Source organism: Dermacentor silvarum, chromosome 4, assembly GCF_013339745.2.
Source record: "Dermacentor silvarum isolate Dsil-2018 chromosome 4, BIME_Dsil_1.4, whole genome shotgun sequence".
Lineage (NCBI taxonomy): Eukaryota > Metazoa > Arthropoda > Arachnida > Ixodida > Ixodidae > Dermacentor > Dermacentor silvarum.
This window is the reverse complement of record NC_051157.2, coordinates 183,495,802-183,517,882: the sequence shown is the minus strand read 5'-3', so window position 1 is coordinate 183,517,882 and position 22,081 is coordinate 183,495,802. Positions and strand designations below refer to the sequence as shown.

Sequence of the window (22,081 nt, the reverse complement as noted above, 5' to 3'; positions counted from 1 at the left end):
TCACAGATCCGATGATATCAAATCTGCGCCACAATATAAACAAGTACCCGCGGAAACATTCGGAAATGACGGAGCCGATGCCAGTGCGTCCGCTCACTTCGACGCTCCAGGGCCTCTCCTCTCTCCAAACTGGTGTCATTCTGGAAATTCATACCAAGTGGATATGCACGCCTAGCTGACAAGTTCACCGGCTACAATTAGTAAATTGTATTATGCATCGTAAAGTAATTAACTAAGAAGTTAATTAGTGATTTTTTGTTAATTAGCTGAATATGTGTTTCGATTTCTCGCGCTACTAATGTCCGCCTCTTCGAATAACCCAGCTCAACTATAAGAATTCTGCTACCTGCCACAGACGATTTTTTTTAATTCCGTAAAACAAAAATAAGCACTCTGATAATATAATAGGGTGTCCCGCTTGGGTCAAATTAAAAAAAACATAGGCAAATGGTACGTAGCTGGACAGAACCAAGGTAATGTTATTTGCCGTCGCCTGGAGATGGCAAATAACATGGCAAACGGCAAGGAAGACCGCGAGACGGCAATAACTGGAGACGCCAAAGAAGCCCGCGAATACACGCAAAATTGCCGTGCGACTGGCCGCTCGAGGCACTTTGCGTGTATACGCGGGCATCTTTCGCGCTCGGAAAAACACATTTACGTAGCACGTATTCAGCGACAGAAAACTGTATCGGGAGTCTCATGTTGCTCTACAATTTCCTCACCAACAATTTTTATCTAATTATAATAATTTAGAAGATTAAATAAGACGAACAATCAAATTAGGCGGAATGGAAAAAAATTATCTGAGTATCTCCAAGCGACGGCAAGCAACATTACCTTGGTTTTGTGCAGCTACGTAGCATTCGCATATTTTTAAGGTTTGGACCAAGTGACAGACCCTGTATATATATGCCTTGCATCACTGGCTCTAGTTGGTAACACAGATTTTACTTACATATATGGTATTTAGCATGTGGTCGCATATAGTGAAACGACTGGTAAGTCATTGAAGTTTAAGCAAATTGCTATGCATTTAAGCTTCTCAAGTTTAGTGTCAGACGTTTGTTGGGCCCACTGCAGCCGATACACCTCACAAGTCATATTGGAAATCCCAATGTTTTATTGGACTGGGCTAAATTATTTTGTCAACAAGAAAATAGAATATCGGTTCTCCCCATAAAAACCCTATTAGTCCATTAGTTGTCAACCACCAATCTGCCTATTGTAATTTTCACTATGGAAGCAGCCGTGGAATCCACAACAGCACCATACTAGTGGCAAAGCTTGCCATGTGGGCATAATTCACAATCGTGAAAACAGCCTGAAATCTGACTGTAGACCACGAACACCTCACAGACTTCTAAGGTCAAGGTGAAGACAAGAAAGCAGAAGCACAGCACTGACTGACAGCCAAACTTAAAGGTCTAATTCACAAGTAATGGTGCTTGCTGAGTTGAGTGGCCAAGAAGCAAAAAAATAAAAATAAAATAAAATCTACCGCCATTACTGGTAAAGTTACTGGCACCAGGTTGAGCATAGTATTATTTTTGCTGCAGAGCAATTGTATAAGACCAATGATGGCAGGAATGCTTACCATAATGCTGCAATGTCAAGGCCAACACACCTTCGCATTAACAGATGTACGTAACATTTCTTACGCAGATACACTGAATTGCTTGAATAAAATCTGCTCGCAATACTGACACTCTTACGCACTCCATTATTTTCCTGTTGCAGTGACCAACTCAAAATCGCCTTGATTCATCAATAGCAAATAGAAGTCACCATTAGTATTCAATAACGTGACACAAAGCAATAACTACAATTAGCACTACTTGGGTAACCTTTGCAATTATTCTTGGGAGCTATTCACATTGATCTTAGCCAAAAGGCTGATCTGTTTCTTTCTTTTTACATATTCTCAGTAACATTTATAGTTATTGCCACATAAACTGGTATATAGGTCGACCACTTACTTCAAAGTAAAAAAATATAGAAAGCAAAATTTGCTGAAATGCATTTATTTTTAAAACATCATTGCTCCTACATCATTGGAGCTGCAGTCTAACTCATCCAAACTTGCAGAAGCGTCATCAGAAGACGATCGTTTGTAGCTGGACCCGTTCCACTGTAAATTCTCCTCGATCCCATCAAGCAGCTGCCATACAAGAGCGCTAATTACATTAACACAAGTTGCACGCCGACAGTTTTTTTTGCCCGGCAATTGCACACTTTTTTTCAGAAAAGCCGTACTTCCGCGTTTTGTTACATCAACCAACATGGCATATGAGCGGCCATGTTGCTTTTCCCTTCGCGATTAGAAATTAATCTTGAACGCTGGCTGAAACCACTCTGCATGCCTGCTACTCATCACTCACCAGATAAATCACATAGGAAGCAAAAGCGCACACAGGAAGACAAAGCGATCAGGAAACAAAACAAAATAGCAGTAATAACATTTGGACATAGACATGGCTTCGACTGTGCGTTCATCAACATGGGGTGCTATTCTGGACATTCTCGCATTCTGCCATGTCAAATTTGGCCCTGTAGTGGTGGCAGTTCGAGCCAACCAGAGAGGCCGTAGCAGCCCTATGGGCCTCTCCGATTGGCTCAAAATGCTGCCATTATATCAAATTCGACAACATGGCGTAATTTGACAACGTCCAGGGTTGTTGTTCTTTACATTGTCAAATTTGGTAATGGCGACATTTTGAGCCAATCAGAGGCCATAGCAGCCTGCTGGGTCTTTCCGATTGGCTCAAGATGCCACCATTACCAAATCTGACAGTATGGCAGAATTTGATAGCGTCCAGAATAACACCTATATATGCAGGGTTGCTAAATAAGACGGGCAACTTTAGCCTGGCTTTTTCAAGAAAATATGGAGTTATTAGTACTACTTACATTCCGGTTTATATGGTACTTATTTTGTCACTGCTTTTTTTAGTGTATGTTTCTGTTAGTAGAATAAGGATGTAGAACGTTGCCTTTTACAGCGAAGCTGTATATGGCTACCCTGGCAAGTTTTCTGCGCTTGTGCGTGTACACCGTTGCATCGACAAAGAAAAATTTTCATCTCCAGAGCTGGTGTAATTTTAAGTTCCCATGTAACAGAATTCTCGTATGTTCAAATTACAATCCGATGCTGTCATGTCTGCAGGTTGTGCAAGTCCTACTTTACAAATTTTGTGATGCACATTACTTTTAGAAATTAAATTAGTTAAATAACGCACTTGCCCCAGGCGGACGGTCTACTAGAACGAGGATATATGCTGCACTCTGGCACACCTGCGTGTGCGCGTGACGAACATGTGCACACAATGTAACTGTCCTTGATGACTGGGTGCTCTGTCTATTGCACCGGTCGCGCAGTGTGGGCTGTGACCGTAATTGACATCGGGGCAAGACTCGAAAAATTACAGTGACGTTCACTTCGTGAATGTGGGTTAAGCACGAGCGTATGGATGCCGCGAACGTGCAATGTGGCGTCGAAGCACCAACAGAAAGGGCGCGAACGAGGTCGTGGAAACTACATTGATCTCAACGATGCAATGCCTTGCGGTGGTGGCACTTGTGTAATGTCGGCAACAGCTTCCCAGTACATCCTCTTTCACAGGGTGTAGAAGGTTGCCTTTTTATGTCAGTTGGAAGTTTATTTCCGTATGTGGTCCTACTATTCTTACATTAAGATGTTTGAATTTTTTTCTTTTTCTTTTCTTTAATTTCATTCTAGTTTCCTTATACAAGAAACCAAAGGGTCCCGGACAAAGGTGCTTCCTTGCAAATGACTGGGTCCGGGGCCCTATACAAACTGTACACGGAGGAAACAGCGTTACACAAATCAAGAACATATTTCAATATCTACTCACATAGAAAAAAAAAATGTGCATAGAAATATACAAATCAAGAACATATTTCAATATCTACTCGCATAGAAAAAGAAAAAGTGTGCATAGAAATATACAAATCAAGAACATGTTTCAATATCTACTCACATATAAAAAGAAAAAAAATGTGCATAGAAATATACAAATCAAGAACATATTTCAATATCTACTCACATAGAAAAAGAAAAAAAATGTGCATAGAAATATACAAATCAAGAACATATTTCAATATCTACTCGCATAGAAAAAGAAAAAGTGTGCATAGAAATATACAAATCAGGAACATATTTAATATCTACTCACATAGAAAAAAAATGTGCATAGAAAGCAGCAAACAAACAGTAAACAGAACACTGACAGTATCCACGTCTTATCTTGCGACACACAGGCACAATTGCACACGAGGAACAAATAATATGACCCCAAAAAATAGATCTGTTGCAAAAAAAGAAAAAAAAGGAAAGGGTATGTTTAAAACAACAATGAATAACTTTACAGAAGAATTGCTTCGGTTAAAGCACCCTTAAAAGCAGCTACTGACGAGTGCCGTTCAATTATTGTGATAAGATCCTTATTCTCGTTCAAAAGTTTAGGTATTTGATATTTTAGACTTTGTTCACCGTAGTTTGTTAACAGTTTTGGTACTCTGTATTTTATAGTTCCAAGATCAAAATTCCGATTCATTGCCATGAACGATAGTTCAAAACTTTGACGGTCTTTTTTTATTTATGTATGCATGTAGGTCGCAAGCTTGCGTTTGTAAAGCTGGTCTACCCTCGATATTCCTTGGCAGTCTTGGAAAGACTGCGTGCTTTCGCTATGTTTTAAACATTCTAAAGCTCTAATTCACTTTTTTTGTGCAATAAAATGCCATATTTGAAGCAGTACCGGTACCCCATATCAGGAGACAATAATAAATGAGAATTGATCATTGAAAAGTAAAAAATTGCTCTGAATTTCCTGGCAATTAGATTTCTTATTTTCTATAATGCTCCCATTACTCTGGATAGTTTTAATTTCAGGTGAGTAATATGAGTATTCCTTGACAGGTTCTTATGAAAAAAAAAACGCCTAAGAATTTATAGAATCCACACACTCTATCGAGTTGATTCACCTTGCATATTATGCTCACCTGCATTGGTCTCAACAAGACTAGTAGTAATGAAAATCAATAACTGCACACTGTCCATTCCTTCCCATGAATAAACACAAAGATGTGAAGTAAGCAGATTAAATGAGTGCATATGTTACGATTTGCAAAGAAAATGCAATATAGATACGTCATTCTTTCATCCGCGAAAGCAATGACTTGACCCTTGCACATCCCACTGAGCTTAGCACATCAATACACAGTGCCACTAATCCTCCATGGCTCAGACATACTCCACAGCAACAGCACATCAAATGATACTGCATTTCTGGCTTTGGCACTATGAATACTGAATGCTCATGTGTTTTATAACAGCTTCTCTCAAGCTAAGGCCCGCAGACATCACAGATACTCAAGGAGGTTGAAGGAGGTCAGAGGTGCTCCTGTGACATCGACAAGTCTCGGTGAAAGAGCAAGCTGCGAGCTATTTGGAGGGACCTCTTACTGCACCAGAAGAATATGGCTCATTCAACAACACTTTGTCTGCCTGCCTGTATTGCAGTTGATATCACCTCTCCTATTCTGGTGCATGTGTCCAGCCACCGCCAAACATCACACCACCACCCCACTCTTATTATCAGCATAATTTGCAGCTATCGAGCTCATTCTCTGCACAAATGCTACACGAACAATGCCAGCATCTGCGCCTGACTGCAACGTCACTGGTTTGCAGTGAACGTAGTTTCCACAACATTTCCAAGACGATCAGCATCTGCCTAACCACGGATGTGATGAATACTAAAATACCGAATGAACCAGTCAATGAATGGCCAAGCCAATAGTTGCACACCACTGTCGCAGTCAGCTCTGTACACTAATTGTACAGGAACTGGGCATGGCAGTGCCATTTTTGCTGTTGCATGGAGTCTGTTTCACAGATTAATCCACGGAATGAAAAAACAGTACGGTTGTTGAACATGTGACTGCCAGTTTTCTAGTGAACGTGACAAAAGTCTTCTTTCTACTCTGCAGCATAACAGACTGAGCAGAGCACATGGGAAACTTAAGGTACAGAGTCCCAACAATGGAAATACCTTTGCATGTTAAGAGTATTGTCACAATGTCTGCATATCTACGCTTAAAAACAAATAAAGCCTAGAAAGCTGGAAAAATAAGATTGCAGGCCTTTTTCTTATTGTCGAAAAATTGGCGTGATAGACAGCATATCAAGGTTGTGTGTGCAATACACTAATAATGCTAATGATGCCCTCTAATCATGCCAATGTTAAGATCGTTGCCACGGTTAGTAGGAGACAAACACTATTTTTTTAACTCTTTCGTTACAGTGCCTATACAAATTGATCAATTTGATTGACGATGTTTCTACGCATTGTTAAATTTTTTCATTGGAATTCTTTTACTAGCAGCATCCTGCACCATGTGTCATTTGTCAAAGTTTACCATTTTTGGCGCATTAGGGAGAGAGAGAGAAAAAAGTTGTCGCAGTTTCACCTGAAAGGCGAAGCATCAATTGCGATAGCAAACTTGTAGAGAGCTATACGGAGTAATGATATTAGCTTTATCAGCTGTATAAACTTGGACATGCAGCAGCATCAGCAACACGCAGAACTGTTGTCGACGCCATCGGCGTTTTGCCCGCGTTCGCTCAAAATGCGTGCGGCGTTGGTGACTGTTGCCGGAGCCTCTGATATAAATAGGCACTTCGTGCCGCAGCTAAACGTCGCCTCCCTTCCCTCCCCCACGGCCTCTCGCACGTCGGAAGAAGGCGCGTTTGCTCTACATATATGGTGATTGTAAAGGAGAAAAGAAACGCCTACTTCTGCAGCCCTTAAGCGAGCACGGCGCAGAACGCGCGTTTGTTCTCCGCCGTGCGTTCACTCCCCGTGAAAGACGCGCCCCTCGCACCCTTTCACTCGCACATACAGCGTTCGGCGCACGGCGACGATTTCTTCTCCAAATGACGTCATACGGAACCTCACGGCGACGGCAGAAATCTGCTTTTGAGTGTCCATATAATTGCTATCGCAATAAAACTTTAATGATTAAATGAAATTTTAGGTCCCGTGGTTGGGGCCCCTAGTCCAGGGCTCCACTGACACGAGCGGTTCGCTGGGCTTGGTCCAGGAGAACCAGTTGGCTGTCCTGGTCCTCGTCCGCAAGCCGCGCCTCCCACTGCCTGTTAAAATCTTGTGTTTTTAGTAGTGTGGAGTTTATATGTTTCGGTCTGTTTGGGCATATCCACGTGATGTGCGGTAACGTTGGCGTGTCCCCACACCACGGGCATTCGTCAGTGTATCGTGCTTGGTGAATACGGCTAAGTGTATGTAGGTTTGGGTATGTGTGTGTTTGAAGTCGGCGCCAATTCCTCGCCTGTTGACTGTTTAACTTAGGATGAGGGCGTCCATATTGCCTCCGCTCCTGTCTTTGGTGTTCGAGGATGTCGCGCGGTGCAGGAGGAGGCTCGTCACTGGGTCAGTCCGCAGCTCAGATGCTTAGTACGCGAGCTAGCCGGTCCACCCTTGTGTTGCCCTCCATGCCGTCGTGTGCGGGGCACCAAGTGAGGTTGTGGAATCCGGTAATTTGACTGCCTAGAATTTTTAGTACTAAGCGCGGCGCCGTCCCGGAGAGATACAGGCGGCAGGCTGTTTGCGAGTCCGTGAGTATGGCAGCAGATACGTCCCTATTCTCCGCGTCCCTAATTGCAAGTGCAATCGCTGCGGCTTCTGCTGTGCTGGTAGATTTTGCCCTGACCGATGCAGCTATCACACGATTTTGGTTCGTGGCTATCACCGTATACTTGTCCCTGTCCGTTTGACTCGCGTCTGTAGTACACGTCCGGTTGTCCTTTAAATCTCTGGTGCAAGGTTCTCGCTCGGGCCTTCCGGCGCCCTACATGATATCTCGGACTCATATTCTTCGGAATTGGGGACACTATTATGTGCTGCCCGACTTCCTGGGTCATCTGCACTGAACTGGGGGGCGGAGGGCAAAGCCCAGTTTGGTTAATATGGCCCGACCCTGCGTTGATGTGCACAGCCGTTCCTTTTGCGCGATGAGGGTGGCCGTCGCATATTCCTCAAAGGTATTGTGGATTCCTAATTTGTCTAAACGTTCTGTACTGGTATTTTCTGGGAGTCCTAGAGCAGCTTTAAATGCCCGCCAAATGATCACTTCAAGCTGTTTGAGCTCCTGCTTGGTAATGCTTTGGAAGGGGAGTGCATACGTTATCCTACTGATGACAAAGGTGTGTACCAGTCGGATTGTTTCTTCTGAGAAGCCCTCGCGGGTTCGCGTAACCCTACGGATCATCTTGGCTACGTTTTGTGTACTATCTTTGAGGAGGCGGAGCATGTGCGCTACTCCAGCCGTTTGTTGGATCCATAATCCCAGGATGCGGAGTTTATCCACCTCTCTTACACGCCCCCCGTCCAAGAAAATTTAGAAACTCGGACGATTTTCTCGTCTCGTGTACTTCGCTCTTATACGAATAAATTCGGACTTCTCTGGGGCACATGTCATGCCGGCCCCTTGCGTGAAGATCTCGACCTGTTGGATGGCCCACTGGAGAAGCTCCTGCTTATCCCCGTAGGATCCCCGATTTGCCCACAGCGTAATATCGTCAGCGTAAATGGCGCTCCCTAGGGCTTGCTTCGCATCCAACTCTAGTGCGAGTTTACGCATTCCCAGATTAAATAGGAGAGGGGAGAGTATGGACCCTTGTGGGGTTCCTCGATCGGGAACTGCAAAGGGTTTTGACCTAGTTGAGCCCAGACTGATGGTGGCTGTAGGGTTTCTCAGAAAGCTGCGTACATACTGGTAAATGCGCGTCCCGCAACCTACTGCTTTTAGTCCTTCCAGTATTGCATCGTGGGAAATCGTATCAAATGCCTTTTTTACGTCGAGAGCAAGCACAATGCTGTCTTCAGAACCCCTTACCGGGTGCAGAACGTCCCGCTGAAGCATCAGAAAAACATCCTGTGCCGACACATCTGGACGAAATCCGAACATGTTTGTGGGAAAAAAATTGTTGCTTTCTATGTAGCGCGATAACCGGGTCTGTATCACCTTTTCAAAGAGCTTTCCGGCACACGATGTTAGCGATATAGGTCATAGGTTTCGAATATCTCGGGGGCTTCCCCGGTTTTGGAATAAGGATGATTTTTGCTTCCCTCCATTCAGCAGCTAGTTCTCCCTGATCCACCCATACATTCTCGTTAAAGTATTCAGTTAACTGCTCTATGGTTTCGTCGCTCAAGTTTCGAATCATGGCGTTAGTAATCTGATCGGGCCCTGGCGCCGTGTTTCTTTTGAAGGACTGCGCCGCGGCATAAACCTCCGCCGTAGTTATCGGCGCGTCTAGATTCGGTTGTTCCGGCCCCGTATAGCTACCGCATTGGCTCGCCTCTTTGGAATTCGTACCTATATAAATATGCTTTAAGTGATCAATGAGTTCCTCGTCGTTGACCTTGAATTCATTCTCCAGTAGCTTGAGCGTCATGTGCGCTGCCGTCTTGGTTCCCCCGGGATTCATCATGCTGCGGAGAATGTGCCATGTATTTTTGGTACTGAGGGTCCTCCTAAAGGAATCGCAGAGCTGGCGCCAGTTACCGTCGCATAATTCCTGTGCGTACGTGTTCGCCTCCTGAGCTAACTGAGCAATGCGGATTTTAAGCTTCCTGTTTAACCTCTGCCTTTTCCATCTCTTGGCGAGGCTACGGCGGGCCTCCCATAAATGTAGCAGGTGCCTGTCCACTACCGGGGTGTCTCACGTTGTGTCTACAACCTTCGTCACACCCACCAGCGTGTTGAGAAGCCGCTGCGTCCAGATTCCGACGTTCGTTATCGGACCTGTGCTGCCCTGGCGATTGCGATATTTCATCCAATCTGTCAGTGCGGCCTGCCCAACCTTGCGTCTTATACGGGACGAGTTTACCGAAAGGCTGAGGATATAGTGGTCACTTCTAAGGTTGTCCCCTAGATTTGTCCACGTTATCTCATCCGCTTGGTTCGTAAAGGTCAAGTCCGGCGAGGTATCTTTCGAGACGCTATTGCCAATTCTGGTGGGTTCATCAAGACGAGTTAACAGGGTTAAATCGTACCTCTCCGTCAAATCTAGCAAATTTTCCTTTCGGAGAGTCTGCCGCGTATCCCCATTCGGAGTGTTGCGCATTGAATTCCCCTAAAACCAATACTCTGTCCCACCTAGACGCTAAACGCATCGCTGCGGAAACCACATCCTCAAAGTCCGCCAGTCTGTCTCTGGGAGGGCTATATATGTTTACAATCACTGTTTTCGGCTTGCCGCGCTTATGTGGCCGTATCGTGATATTTGATGTTGTATAATCTCCCCATGAATCTATTCTACACTTAGCGCGACATCCTTTTTGACGAAAGTGGCGACCTGTGGGTAATCGGGATGGGTGTGCAAGTCGTACCCTTTAAGATTTCTCTTGTGCTTTCCTATTTCTTGCAAGCAAATGATATCCGGAGGAATAGGCACCGACTCCATATATTGTATGAAATTAGCGTGTTTAGTACGAAAACGTGCAGCAGTTCCACTGCCACACCTCAAGACTTTCTGCGACACGTGTTCCTAGTTTAGCCATGGATGGCACTATCGCTGTCAGTCGCATCCATACCCTTTAGTCCCCGTGTCGGCGCTCCCGGGCTTTCGCTCGTGCGCTTGCGGAGTCCCGCGTGAACTGACGCAATAGAGTCATCGACATGTCGTTTGAGCGTGTGAATCTCAGCGAATAGTCTCTGCACATTTTGGGCTACCTGGTCTAGCGTCGTCGTCGGCGAGCTAGTTTCAGCCTGTGTGTGCGCTGTCGCTGTGATCACCTGTCTGTGTCGGCCTGTGTGTGTGCATTTGTATTGTTGTGAGCAACCGATCTACTAAATGCCTCAAACTCGGCTCTGAGTTCCGCCAAGCTACTCTTGAGGGCACGGTTCTCCTCCACTATTTTGAGATATTCGGGGTTCTGTGTAATGGGCGTCGGCGCCTTTTTGGGAGAGTTTGGTTTGGCAGTGTGAGACGCGACTTGTGCCCAGCTCACCTGATTATGTTGTGACTTGCTCTGTGCCAGCGGGGCCTTTGCGGCCTTGGCGCTGTCTTCCATCTGGATGGGATGTTGCTGCTGTTGGTTTCCCGGTCGCGACTGGGACCTTGGTCGTGGTTGCACTACAGGTTGCCCGGACCAGGTCCGCTCCCTCGACCTCGAACGGGAACAGCTGCGTCGATGTTCAGACCAGAGTCCTGGGTAGGCCTCTAGTTCAGAGTCCTCATCCTCGCTGGCAAACCACCGTGGTGTGCGCTTGGCTAGCGGAGTCTTCTTTGAAAGTCGCACAGGTTTAAGTCGTGTTCGGCAGCTGCGGTCACCCGTGGTGTGATCCTCCCCACAGGCAGCGCATTTCGGGCTGCACTCGTGTCCTTCCGGTGGGTCCTGTAACCCGCACACGCGGCACACAGCCAAGTCCGGTTGTGGGCACACATCCGTTCGATGGCCTACGCTGCAGCAGGTTTTGCACACCTCAGTTGCGTTACGGTACGAATGGCAGGCCTTCTCTCCACCGTAGTAGTATACGTATCTCGGTATTACGTTTCCGAAGAAAGTAATCACTGCACTTTGGGAGTCGCCGAGCATTCGGGCTTCCACTACCTCCACTCCTTGGGTGCGGATCTGGAGGTTTGCCTTTAAAACTGCCGGTGACGTGTGGGGTTCGATTCCGTGCACTACGCCTCGTACTGCACCTTCTCCAGTCGTTACGTACGCATTAACGGGATGGGGTCGTCCATTAATGTTCAGCGTTTTTATGTTCTGCATAGTCCGTGCGTCCTCTTTCTCCAGTGTCGACACAACGGCGATGTTCGATCCTGGTTTGATACGTAGGATGAAATTGTCACTTCGTATTTTGTTTTGGCATGCCTCCACGACGGCCCGGGCCAGCCCTTGGCTGCTGATGTTCTTAAGGGGTAAGCCCTGATGCGGGCGGATAACCACTTTCAGATCTTGACGCGGTAGCGGTGGCAGACGCCTCCTGCGTGGTCGGTGTCGTCGTTTGCTCTAGTTTGTCGGTTAAGTGCGACGAGGTGCCTTCTCCTGGCGCGTTCTTGCGCTCCCTCGCCTGCCGTTTCTTCTCACGTAGTGACAAGACTTTCTCCCATCCCGTTTCCGCCTCAGTGTCATGCAGTGCTGCTGAACGAGCGCTGCCATTTTGGAAGTTGGAATCTCTATCGGGAAGGGTCGACATGCGGTTGGCATAAGGGCCGGATACATCCATACCTTCATCACCGCAGGGCCCTCGTGGGATGTCGTGGGTCGATGTAGAGGCTCCCGCTGCACCGGAGTCAGCTGTCGGGGTCTAAGCCGCCGGCGTCGAGCGCGTGTTCACCGGCGTCGCCACCGCCGCCCAACTTATCGTTAGGGTTAGCGGGGCCGCTACGAGGTGCAAGTGGTTTCTTGGTCGTAATTCCCGAAAAAAGGTCCAATCTCCGAAAAAGTGGTGTCCTTGGAGAGCGGAGCACTTCGCGGATCCAGTGATGTTGGTTTCCAGGTGGTAGCAAGGAAACGTCCCACCGAAAAACGTCAAGACTTTCGGAGCCAGAGCTGCTCTCAGAGCTGCCAGAGCTGCTCGAGCGTCGTCTTCGCATTAGGGAGTCTGGAAAAATATAACTTTGACTGCGGGTTGCGTCGAAACAAGCCTCCAGTGCTCCTAGCATTTCTTCAATAAGAAAGACAAAATTTGCGCTGTGGTCGACTCGGCAACATAATTTTTAAATGAAAGACACAGAAGCTGCGCTCAGGTTGTCAATTTTATGATTCGACGTATAGGCTGTTCTCACGATGTCTCAAAAAACAGTAGATGCCGGAGTGCGTGTTATTTTGTGACCGTTCCAGTAAGATCAAGTGCAACCTTATTTCTCCCACTGTGGGTTGGTTTTATCCGTCAGCACTCCGACAGCATATGTAAACATTATTATGGGCAATTGTTCCTGTCGTGTCGGTATTTCCACTCGCACAAAAGCATGCAGTCGATTTTAGACCGAAATTCGACCAAAGCTTGACTAGCTGTCCTATCTCTAACATTTTGAACACTGACCTTATTTCTTACTGTACAATATTGTGCAACACACCACATTTCTGTACAGCACTGTACAGGAACTGAACAAAGCACTTCGAGGCTCCAGTGCGAGTTGAACGCACACTAGACCACCTTGCTTACACAGAAAAGCTGTTTCAAGTGTGGGACTGCCCAAAGTCATTTTGGAGCAATTTTTGGAGCAAGTAAAATTGTGTTTTGGAGCAAACAAATTTCATTCTGGAGCAGCTTAGCACAGAGTAAATTTCATTTTGGAGCAGGCCAATCTGAATTTTGGTGGAATAATGGAATATGGCAGCGCACTTCCAAACCACGACGAAAAAGAGAATAAAGCAACACAAAGCGCGTAGTAGAAGCACGCTTTGTAGCTATAGCGTACTAGAATATGGAAGAGTGGGTTGAGCAGCGGCACGGCGCCTGTTTTCCTGTAAAGCCAGAAACATTGGTGGAACTACAACTGAACTATACATTCCAGCGCCGACGCCCATGATGATAGCAGAAAATGTTCTCAAATTATGCGGTCCAATCAACGTGTTACATTAATTTCTGGGTCACCATATGTCACCGCAGATGCAGAGAGCTGCAATCAACCCTGGGCTGGAATAACGTAAAACTACTCCAATCTGTCTTTATTGCGATAGCAATTATAGTGACACTCCAGACGCATTTCTTCCGTCGTCGTCACCGTGATGTTTCGTATAAAGTCCACGGGGGATAACATCGTTGCCAGCGACAGAAAGCATGCAAGGGTGAGCCGACGGCGGCGGCTCAACCTCGCGCGGGCAAGAGAGGAAAGCGGGGAGGAAGCACGCCGTCTTCAGTCGTGCTCAAGGCACCGTGGGGGGAGGGGTCGTTCTCCGGCGGCTGCTGCATATGGTGTCGCAGCACGGGCCCTATCTTGATAGCGATTTGCGATGGGGACAGAGTGCACGTGCTCATAGCTTTGTGCATGCTGGGTTTTCGCCGCTTAGTTCACGTTGAAGCGAGAGGCAGCACGAAGGTCAATTCATTCGCTTGCTGCTGCCGCGCTTCCTCCCTCCAGCGTTTAGACAGCGAGTGATATGTGTTCATGTTTGCTTGTGCGCACATGACACCATGCTCATTAATTTAGTTAGTAAGCGAATGTTAACAAGTTTATACGGCCAATAAAACTACTGTACTACTGTTACTTCATATAGCTGTATACCAATTTGCTGTCGCAATCAATGCTTCGCCTTTCGGGCAGAACTGCGACCTTTTATTCCAAATCCGCCATTAGCCTATCGCGATGCGTCAAAATGGCTCAGTCATCGCCCATATGGGCATAAAAACAGATTGGAATAGTTTTACGGTTTACTGGCCCTAGGGACAGATTTGCCTGCCCGCTGAACCCACTGCAGCGGGCGCCTCCCTAATATCTAGTTCGTTCACGGTGTACTCAGCCTACTTTTTGTTTTTTGTGCCTCAGCTAGGGAGCACCGCGCCACTCAGCCCACTCAACCGTATTCTAGTACACTCTAAATACAGCCACCCTGGCCGTTCCAACAACAGTGACAACAGCCGGGAGTGCGCGCACCTGACACTTGCTAGAAGCACCGAAACGTCCAGTGTTATAAGTCTGAAAATCAGGAGAGACTGTGTGGGAGGCGCCGTCATGTGGTCTGCGGAATGTGGACAGCTGCACTCTTTCAGGAGAACGAATCCATTCGCTGTTTGCGGCCACTGCCAGAACACACATACCAAAGCCGCTCTGGTGCAGCGTGGCGCCGTTTCGGTCAATTTTCTGTGTTTGGCGCAAGAATCTGCATTTGTACCTAAAATGCCGCAATTGGTGCAGGCGTCCCACCCCTGCTGTTTGAATGCAATAATCAAGTATGAGGAGGCAGCTGCATGATTCGGGAGCCTAATGAATTCACAAAAAAATAAACCACGTGCCTGCTGCAGTGAGCAAATACAAATGCTCCCTGTACACCAGGAACCTACCCGTTCTCACATCTGCAAAGCTACTGCTCTCCTGCATAGCACGGGCATCACTATGGCTAGTATTAACGTCTACAAATCTTCACAATAATTATTTCGCATGATCTGACTTACAAAAGTTGGGAACGAGGAACAGGTGCACATTTTGTATATTCCAGATATTTAGCACAATCAGTAATTATAACAAAAATAGTAAGGTGCTTCTTTGAAGTTTCACAAGCATTCTCAAAAATTATCAGAGCAATTATTGCTACTATAGCATCCATAAAAAACAACAGTGATCAGGCTACAATTTTATGCATCGCAGTATACATTGCAATAACTACCGTATTTACTCGATTGTAACGCGACCGCGATTGTAACGCTAGGGGTGACTTTTCATTGCGTCCATCAAGAAAAAATAAAACTGCGAAAGTAACGTGAGAGGTGACTTTTTGTTGCATCCAACAAAAAAAAGAAACAAACAAAAAAAAGAAAACCGCTAAAGTAACACGAGACCACCGGATGCATGAAAAAGTTGCAGTTTCACCCAAAAGGTGATGCATAAATTGCAATAGCAAATTAGTAGAGAGCTATACGGAGTAAGGATAGTACAGTACAGACCACTTATAACATAACCGCTTATAGTGCAGGACCAGATATAATACGGTATTTTCAGACTCCCGTTAATTTTCCCATAGCACTCTATGTATGTGCGTATCGACTTATAGTGCAGTTGCGGGACACGAAATAACGGTTATAGTGCGACTGCCTGGAAGTTCGGCAGTCAACCTAGACGGCAAACTGCTCCCCTCAAGCCACAAATACCATATTTACTCGAATCTAATGCGCAATTTTTTCCCGGTGAAACAGGTCCGAAAATTGCGTGCGCATTAGAATCGAGTACGACCCTAAATCTGCGTTACCACATAGCCGTCGGCATTTCAAAATGGCCGCCTCGCACGCACATCGAGCCTAGCTACCGTAGCTTCCTCCATGTGTTGCAGTAGACGTGCTTAGGCAATAGTTTATCGTCTGTCTTCATGATCTCTGCGTCTGCTATATCAGCATGAAGTACAGAGTTCATTATGATGCCGCATTTAAAAGGAAAGCGATCATGTGTACGGAGACGGATGGAAATCATGCTGCATCACGGGTGTTCGGAGAATCCAAAACTTGCGTTCGGGACTGGCGCACACAGAAGGAGAGGATTTTCGCCAGCAAAGCAATGAGGAACGGTTTCAGTGGACCCAAGCAGGACGTAATCTGCGACGATCCACTGCGGCGATACGATCGCTTTGGCCCTATCTTGAAAGCAATCTGCGATGGGGAAAGTCTGCCGCGCGCCGTGTTTTCGCTGCTTATTGGTCGCCGCTTATTGGTCGCATTGAAGCGAGAGGCATGATAGCAAGAAGGTCAATGCGTTCGCTGCGCTTCGTCACTGAAGCGTTTTGACAGTTCGTTTGCACGGTCAACGAGCGAGATGTGTTCATGTTTGCTTGTGCGCACGTGACACCGTGCTTGTTAATTCATTTAGTAAGCGAATACGGAACCTAGAGCACGGTGACAGCGACGGCTGAAATGCGCCTGGAGTGTCCATTATCACCACAAAATAGTTGTTTTGGTTATAGTGCGGTACTGCTTATAGTGCGGATATTTGAGACTCCGGCGACTTACATTATAAGCAGTCTGCACTGTAGCTTTATCGGCTGCATAAACTTGAACACATTCGCTTGAACACATTCGCTAACAAGCATGGTGTCAGCGCGCACAAGCAAACATGAGTAGATGACACTCGATGACCGCAGACAACCACCGTCAAAGCACTGGCGTGATCGAGCGCGGCAGCACCAGCGACCGAAGGTTCGTGCGGTCTATCGCTTCAACGGAAACCAAGCGATGAAAGCACAGCGCATACAAAGGTAAGACCCGTGTGTAGATCGCTTTCAAGTAACTCTCAAGATACGATGCGCGCGACAGCCTATAGCCGTGCAAAGTACAAGTACGCAGTTGATGGCAGAGTAGAAGCCACGCCCCCTCCCGCCCGCGCTGCCCTTCAGGCTTTCCTCCTTTCGCGTGGGAGATTGAGTTGCCAGTTCTCCATGAGCCCGGTCTCAAGATACGCATTTGGTGCCGCAGATGAACAGCGCCTCCGCTCCCTCCCTCCCATCACCCCACGGCCCTTTGCACGACTGAAGACACCGCGTTTGCTCTCCGCCGTGCATTCACTCTTCGTGAAAGCACGTGTCCCACGCACGCTTTCACTCATACATTTCACTCATTGATTAGAATTGGGTGCATCATTGCACTTTTTAGACAACTTGAATTTCGGTATTTGACTGTAACGTGAGGATCAACTTCAGGTAACAAAAATCTGGAAAAAGAACTCGCGTTACAATCGAGTAGGTACAGTAAATCTTGAAATAACATGCTATAACATAAAAGCTCCGAAAATGAGCCCATTTCTTGCAGTAACGAAAGAGTTAATCAACAATTCCTCCCAATCCAAAGCCACATACAGCACTGTACAAGACTGCCAGTTGCAGTGTCTTGTGATCAGAGACACATGTGAGGCAGAACCCTCCTATTAACACAAATAGTTCCTAGGTGGCCACAGCTTTGCTTGACTTAGCTTTGTGCAGTAGCTGGGACACTTTCAAAGTCAAGTGAAACAAAGACATGACATGTCACAAGAAAGCTGATTCTGCTGCCTGCAGCAGGGTCACTGCTATCTCCGTTTCCGCTTGCGTGGCAGCCTCCGCTTCTCTCCCGTCTCGTCTAGGACGTCGCTGATGCTCAAGAACTCTCGAACATGCAACCACGCGTCGAGAACCAGATTGTCAATCTGCATCCGACCATCAACTCTTTCGTGACACACAAGTTCCTCCTTCACAATGCCTGCAAGCTGCCAGAATTGCATCCGCACGAGGCGATTGCATTCTAGCAGTTTCTGACTCACTTCTGAGGGTCTCAGTGGTGTCAGCTCTTGGACTTTGGACGGTAGCTGAGGGTGCCACGACACAGCTTCGTAAGCGGCAGCCGCCCGCTTCAATGTCGAGCCCAGCACAAAGTGAGCAGCACACTCAACGAGTGACAAGTTGCGCCGCCTGAAGTGTTTCACAGCCTGCCAGTTCTGAAAGTTGGAGGGATACTCCACAACACGGATGTACGTGAGAGTGTAGCTGTCCTCAAGCAGGTCAGCCAGGTCTTCAATGAGCACCTTGCATGCTTCGTACTGGGCACACAGGTAAACAAGGTGGTACACTGTCCTGCTGTCCACCAGCCAGGCGCACAGTTTCTTAATGTCCTTCCTGCGCACAAGCCAGTCCTCAATTCCAAGCTTTTCTATCGTCTTGTTCTTGGAGAGGCCCTCAATAATAAGGTGAGCATCCTGGTTGAAGTTGCTGAACTTCATATAGATTTCCTTCAGGGCAGTGGTCTTGGACAGATAGGTGGCAATGGTGGACGCGTCTTCCTCGACAAAGTCGTCGTCCCAGGTGTCGAGTCGTAGCTCCAGCGCAGTGACACGGTCGTGCAGCACAAGGGCAGCTGCGATCTCACGGAATGCTGGCGTGTTCAGATGAAAGAACTTGTGGTGGCCCATGCTCACAAGGTCGCTGCCGGACTGCAGCCCGGCCACAAAAGCCGCAGGCAGCGAATGGCACGTGCCTAGTCTGACCTTCCAGCAGCACCTGTCTCCTGCACCATCTGGTAGAACGTCTCTACAGACAGCATCATGACCGAGTCGAAGGTAAGATGTTGCAGAGAAGAGCATTTGGCAGCTGCTTCCAGAAGCTGCCGGGTCTCGTCGTTGGTGAAGCACCCAGCGAGGACAAGCTTTTGCAACGATGATGTCTTCTGCAGTGCCTTCACTAGAGGCCCAACCCGCCAGTCTCTTCCCAGCCTGGCCGCCAGGGCATACATCATGCGTTGTCTCTGGATGTCTTCTTTCTCTCTTACGAACTGGTAGTCCCACGTGCAGTGGGGAAAGCCAACCTCGCGCAGCGTGGTGTTAAAGCAGAACACCCTGGCAAATTGCATGGCAACAATCGGGTCCAGCTCAAAGTGTTCAATTGTGAGCACCTCCAAAGTTGAGTTCTCAGTGAGTGCCTTGAAGACTTCCCCTACATCCGGAGCACTCCTGCAGTGGTCACTGCAGATGATTAAATTTGTCACTGTCCTGTTGGTAGCAAGATAGCGGCGAAATTCACTACGTTGACCCTGATTCAAGACTGAGCAGCCCACAATGAGCTTGATGATGCTCGTGTTCTTCACCAGGGCCTCGATGAGTGCAGATGACTCTCGAAACAGCGGCGCATGTGCCACATTGAGGGTGCGGAGTGACTTTGTCTTGACGATGTAGCTCGAAAGGGCATCCTCGGCCGCACGGACATTGCCAGTGGTAAACTTGCACCAGTCCCAGGACAGCTCCTCCAGGTACTCAGCCCCACCTATGGCAGCAATGACGCTTCGCACCACAGGTCCCGTCAGCTCGCACTTGCTTAGCCGAAGCACGGTCAGACAAGTGCTGTTCCTCAGGGCATCGCAGAACAGCTTGCGGTAGCAGGGTAGAATGGACTGCAGCCCCTCGATAACCTGCAGCAGAAAAGAGAAGGCACGTGATTGTCTGATTCTAACTTAGCAGATCTTACACATCCACGAACCTACATTCACCAGTGTACACCCGGTAATGTATTTACCTGCTTTTGAATCATTGCTATTTCACAAGTACCATATTTACCTGATTGTAACGAGAGTTATTTTCATGATTTTCATTGCTTGCACTTGACCCTTACGTTACATTCGAATAATGGCGAAATTTGCAATTTTTAAACAAATATTCTAAATCTCGAGGTTTTTAACGTTACATTGGCAACCTTTACGTCTTGATTCAATCCATAGACAAGTCAATCGAAGTCAAAGCTTCTTCCTTGTTGCAATCGATGCCAGTTTCACTGTCGTGTCGCTGGTCTTTTGGTATGGTGACGGTGTTGCACTACCCTGTGCCCTTTCGTTCTTTGAATAAGTTCATTCGCAATGTTATGGAGACGCAGAGCGTTCGGTTATGATGGCCGCTTCAAGAAACGAGTAATTTTGATGGCGAAGGAGCTGGGAAACTCCGCTGCGGCTCGGCGGTTTAATGTGAATGAGTCGAAGATTCTAGGATAGTGGCACCAATGGAAGGCCCTTAGTAAATGCGGGGCAGATCGGAAGGGTCTCGTAGTGGCCTGGCACTGTCCCTAAATCAAATGGTTGTGCGGTCTTTTAAGAAGTACTTCATCTCAAATGAGCTCGACAACATGGATGATTTGATTCTCGGGCGATAACTTTCGGAAAGTTTCACTTTCGCAAGACTTGGCTCGTTTCGGCACCGTATTTGGCCGACAGCGCTTTTGACACTGATTATGAGCTTGGCACTGCACCAGAAACACTTGCCGGGAACACTTTCGGTGCTGAGTCACGCGAAATTTCGCGAAAGTGAAACTATCTCCCAAAGTGATCACTTACAAATACCGCCCAAGGACAGCTCCGTCTCCTTCTCAGACACGATGATGAGTGAAGAGAACCCGTTGCCGAATTGATTCCTTGAATAAAGGCACCATTTATCTTTTTGTTCATCTCGCTTTACACTCGCGGTTTTATTTTTTTCATTTCACAGACTGAAAAGTTGACCCTCGCATTACAATTGCAGTTGCGTTACATTCCAGCAAATACAGGTAATTTTGTTAAAGGATATGAAATTTGCACTTTGCCACCTTTTCTTGCTGTTGTGTGTGGATATTAATTTTAGTCGTGTGCAAATTACAGTGTTGCATAATGTTAGTTGTTGCCCCCAGCCTCCACCTGACGTACAGCGGTGGAAAACTTCATCAAGCAGAAAGTTGCATTTATTCTCACTCCCTCCAGTCAACCTTTTATTGATGGAAGTAAGCCAATATTATTATCAACACTCCCAAAGGCCACACCTTGATTCTGCTGGAGCATTACAATGGAGCGTACTGGATTATTTCTAACTACTAAGAGGTTTTTAAGAGGCCTTTTAATGTAAGAGTAGGGTTGAAGATTAATATGAAGAAGACAATAGCCAGGTGAAGGAACAAGAATTCGTGATTGCCAGTCAGCCTCTAGAGTCTATGCAGGAGTGCGTTTATCTAGGTCTATTACTCACAGGGGACCCTGATCATTAAAAGGAAATTTACATAATAAAAATATGGTTGGAGTGCAAACAGTAGGGATTACGAAATCCTGACTAGGAGGTTACGACTTCCATTGAAAAGAAAAGTGTGCAATCATTGACTTCTACCGGTGCTAACATACGGGGCAGAAATTTCGAGGTTAACAAAGAAGCTTGAGAACAAGTTAAAGGGCCCCCAAACCCACCTCAGATATTTTTTTAACATTTCAAGTAAACACGTGCATCGAGTTCAGAATGGCGTCACAATCAACGATGCCAAATGCTGCAGTGCTACGCTCCGTGGGCGCGCCACAAAATAAAAAAAAAAGAAACAATGCCATCCTCTCCTGGCCTTTCCGGTATCCCCAGCAGTCGTCACGATGTCACCAGGGTGCATCTGGTGATGTCAACCGGGTCGACGATGTCGTTTGGTCGAGCAAGAACCAACGACTATTGTTGTTGGCGCTCTTCGCAATAATCGTACACAAAGAAGAAAAATACGCTTATACTATTAGGAGCGCCGTCCGCTGTGATACGAGTACAGCCGAGCCGGTCGTCTCCCGTCGGTAGCTGTGCGCTGCAGCTGAGCTTGACAAGTATTGGAGCTCTCGTTCATGTTAAACGTTTAAGTTCAAGTTTATTATTCTGTTCAAGTTTATTATTCATCAGTGGATATTGTTTTTCATAAAATGTATAATTTAAGTATCGCTTTATCTAGCGGAAATAATTTTGCTTGGAACAGAAGCTGCAGCTGATGTTTTCGTCGCCGGCGGCGAAGGCTCGCAGCTTCGCGCGTCATCGATTGGCGCGTCGATCGTGCTGCGGGCGGTGCGCCGGCTGAACTGCCATATACTTTGGACACCT

The 22,081-nt window shown here is 46.9% G+C and overlaps 1 protein-coding gene and 1 long non-coding RNA gene across 3 annotated transcripts in view; one reads left to right on the top strand and one right to left on the bottom strand.

The window, feature by feature from the left end:
* The first annotated feature begins 2,688 nt into the window (after nt 1–2,688).
* Nucleotides 2,689–4,353, top strand: LOC119450834 (uncharacterized). The gene is made up of 2 exons (XR_005191518.2): nt 2,689–2,988; nt 3,633–4,353. It is a non-coding gene; the product is annotated as an uncharacterized LOC119450834 (long non-coding RNA).
* A 14,358-nt stretch (nt 4,354–18,711) lies between these two features.
* LOC119450833 (uncharacterized) overlaps nt 18,712–22,081 on the bottom strand; it is a 36,885-nt gene continuing 33,515 nt past the window's right edge. For both annotated transcript variants that reach the window (XM_037714326.2, XM_037714327.2), the window contains exon 4: nt 18,712–19,638. In XM_037714326.2, the coding sequence (XP_037570254.1) occupies nt 18,712–19,638 (927 nt within the window). The remainder of the gene's footprint in view (nt 19,639–22,081) is intronic.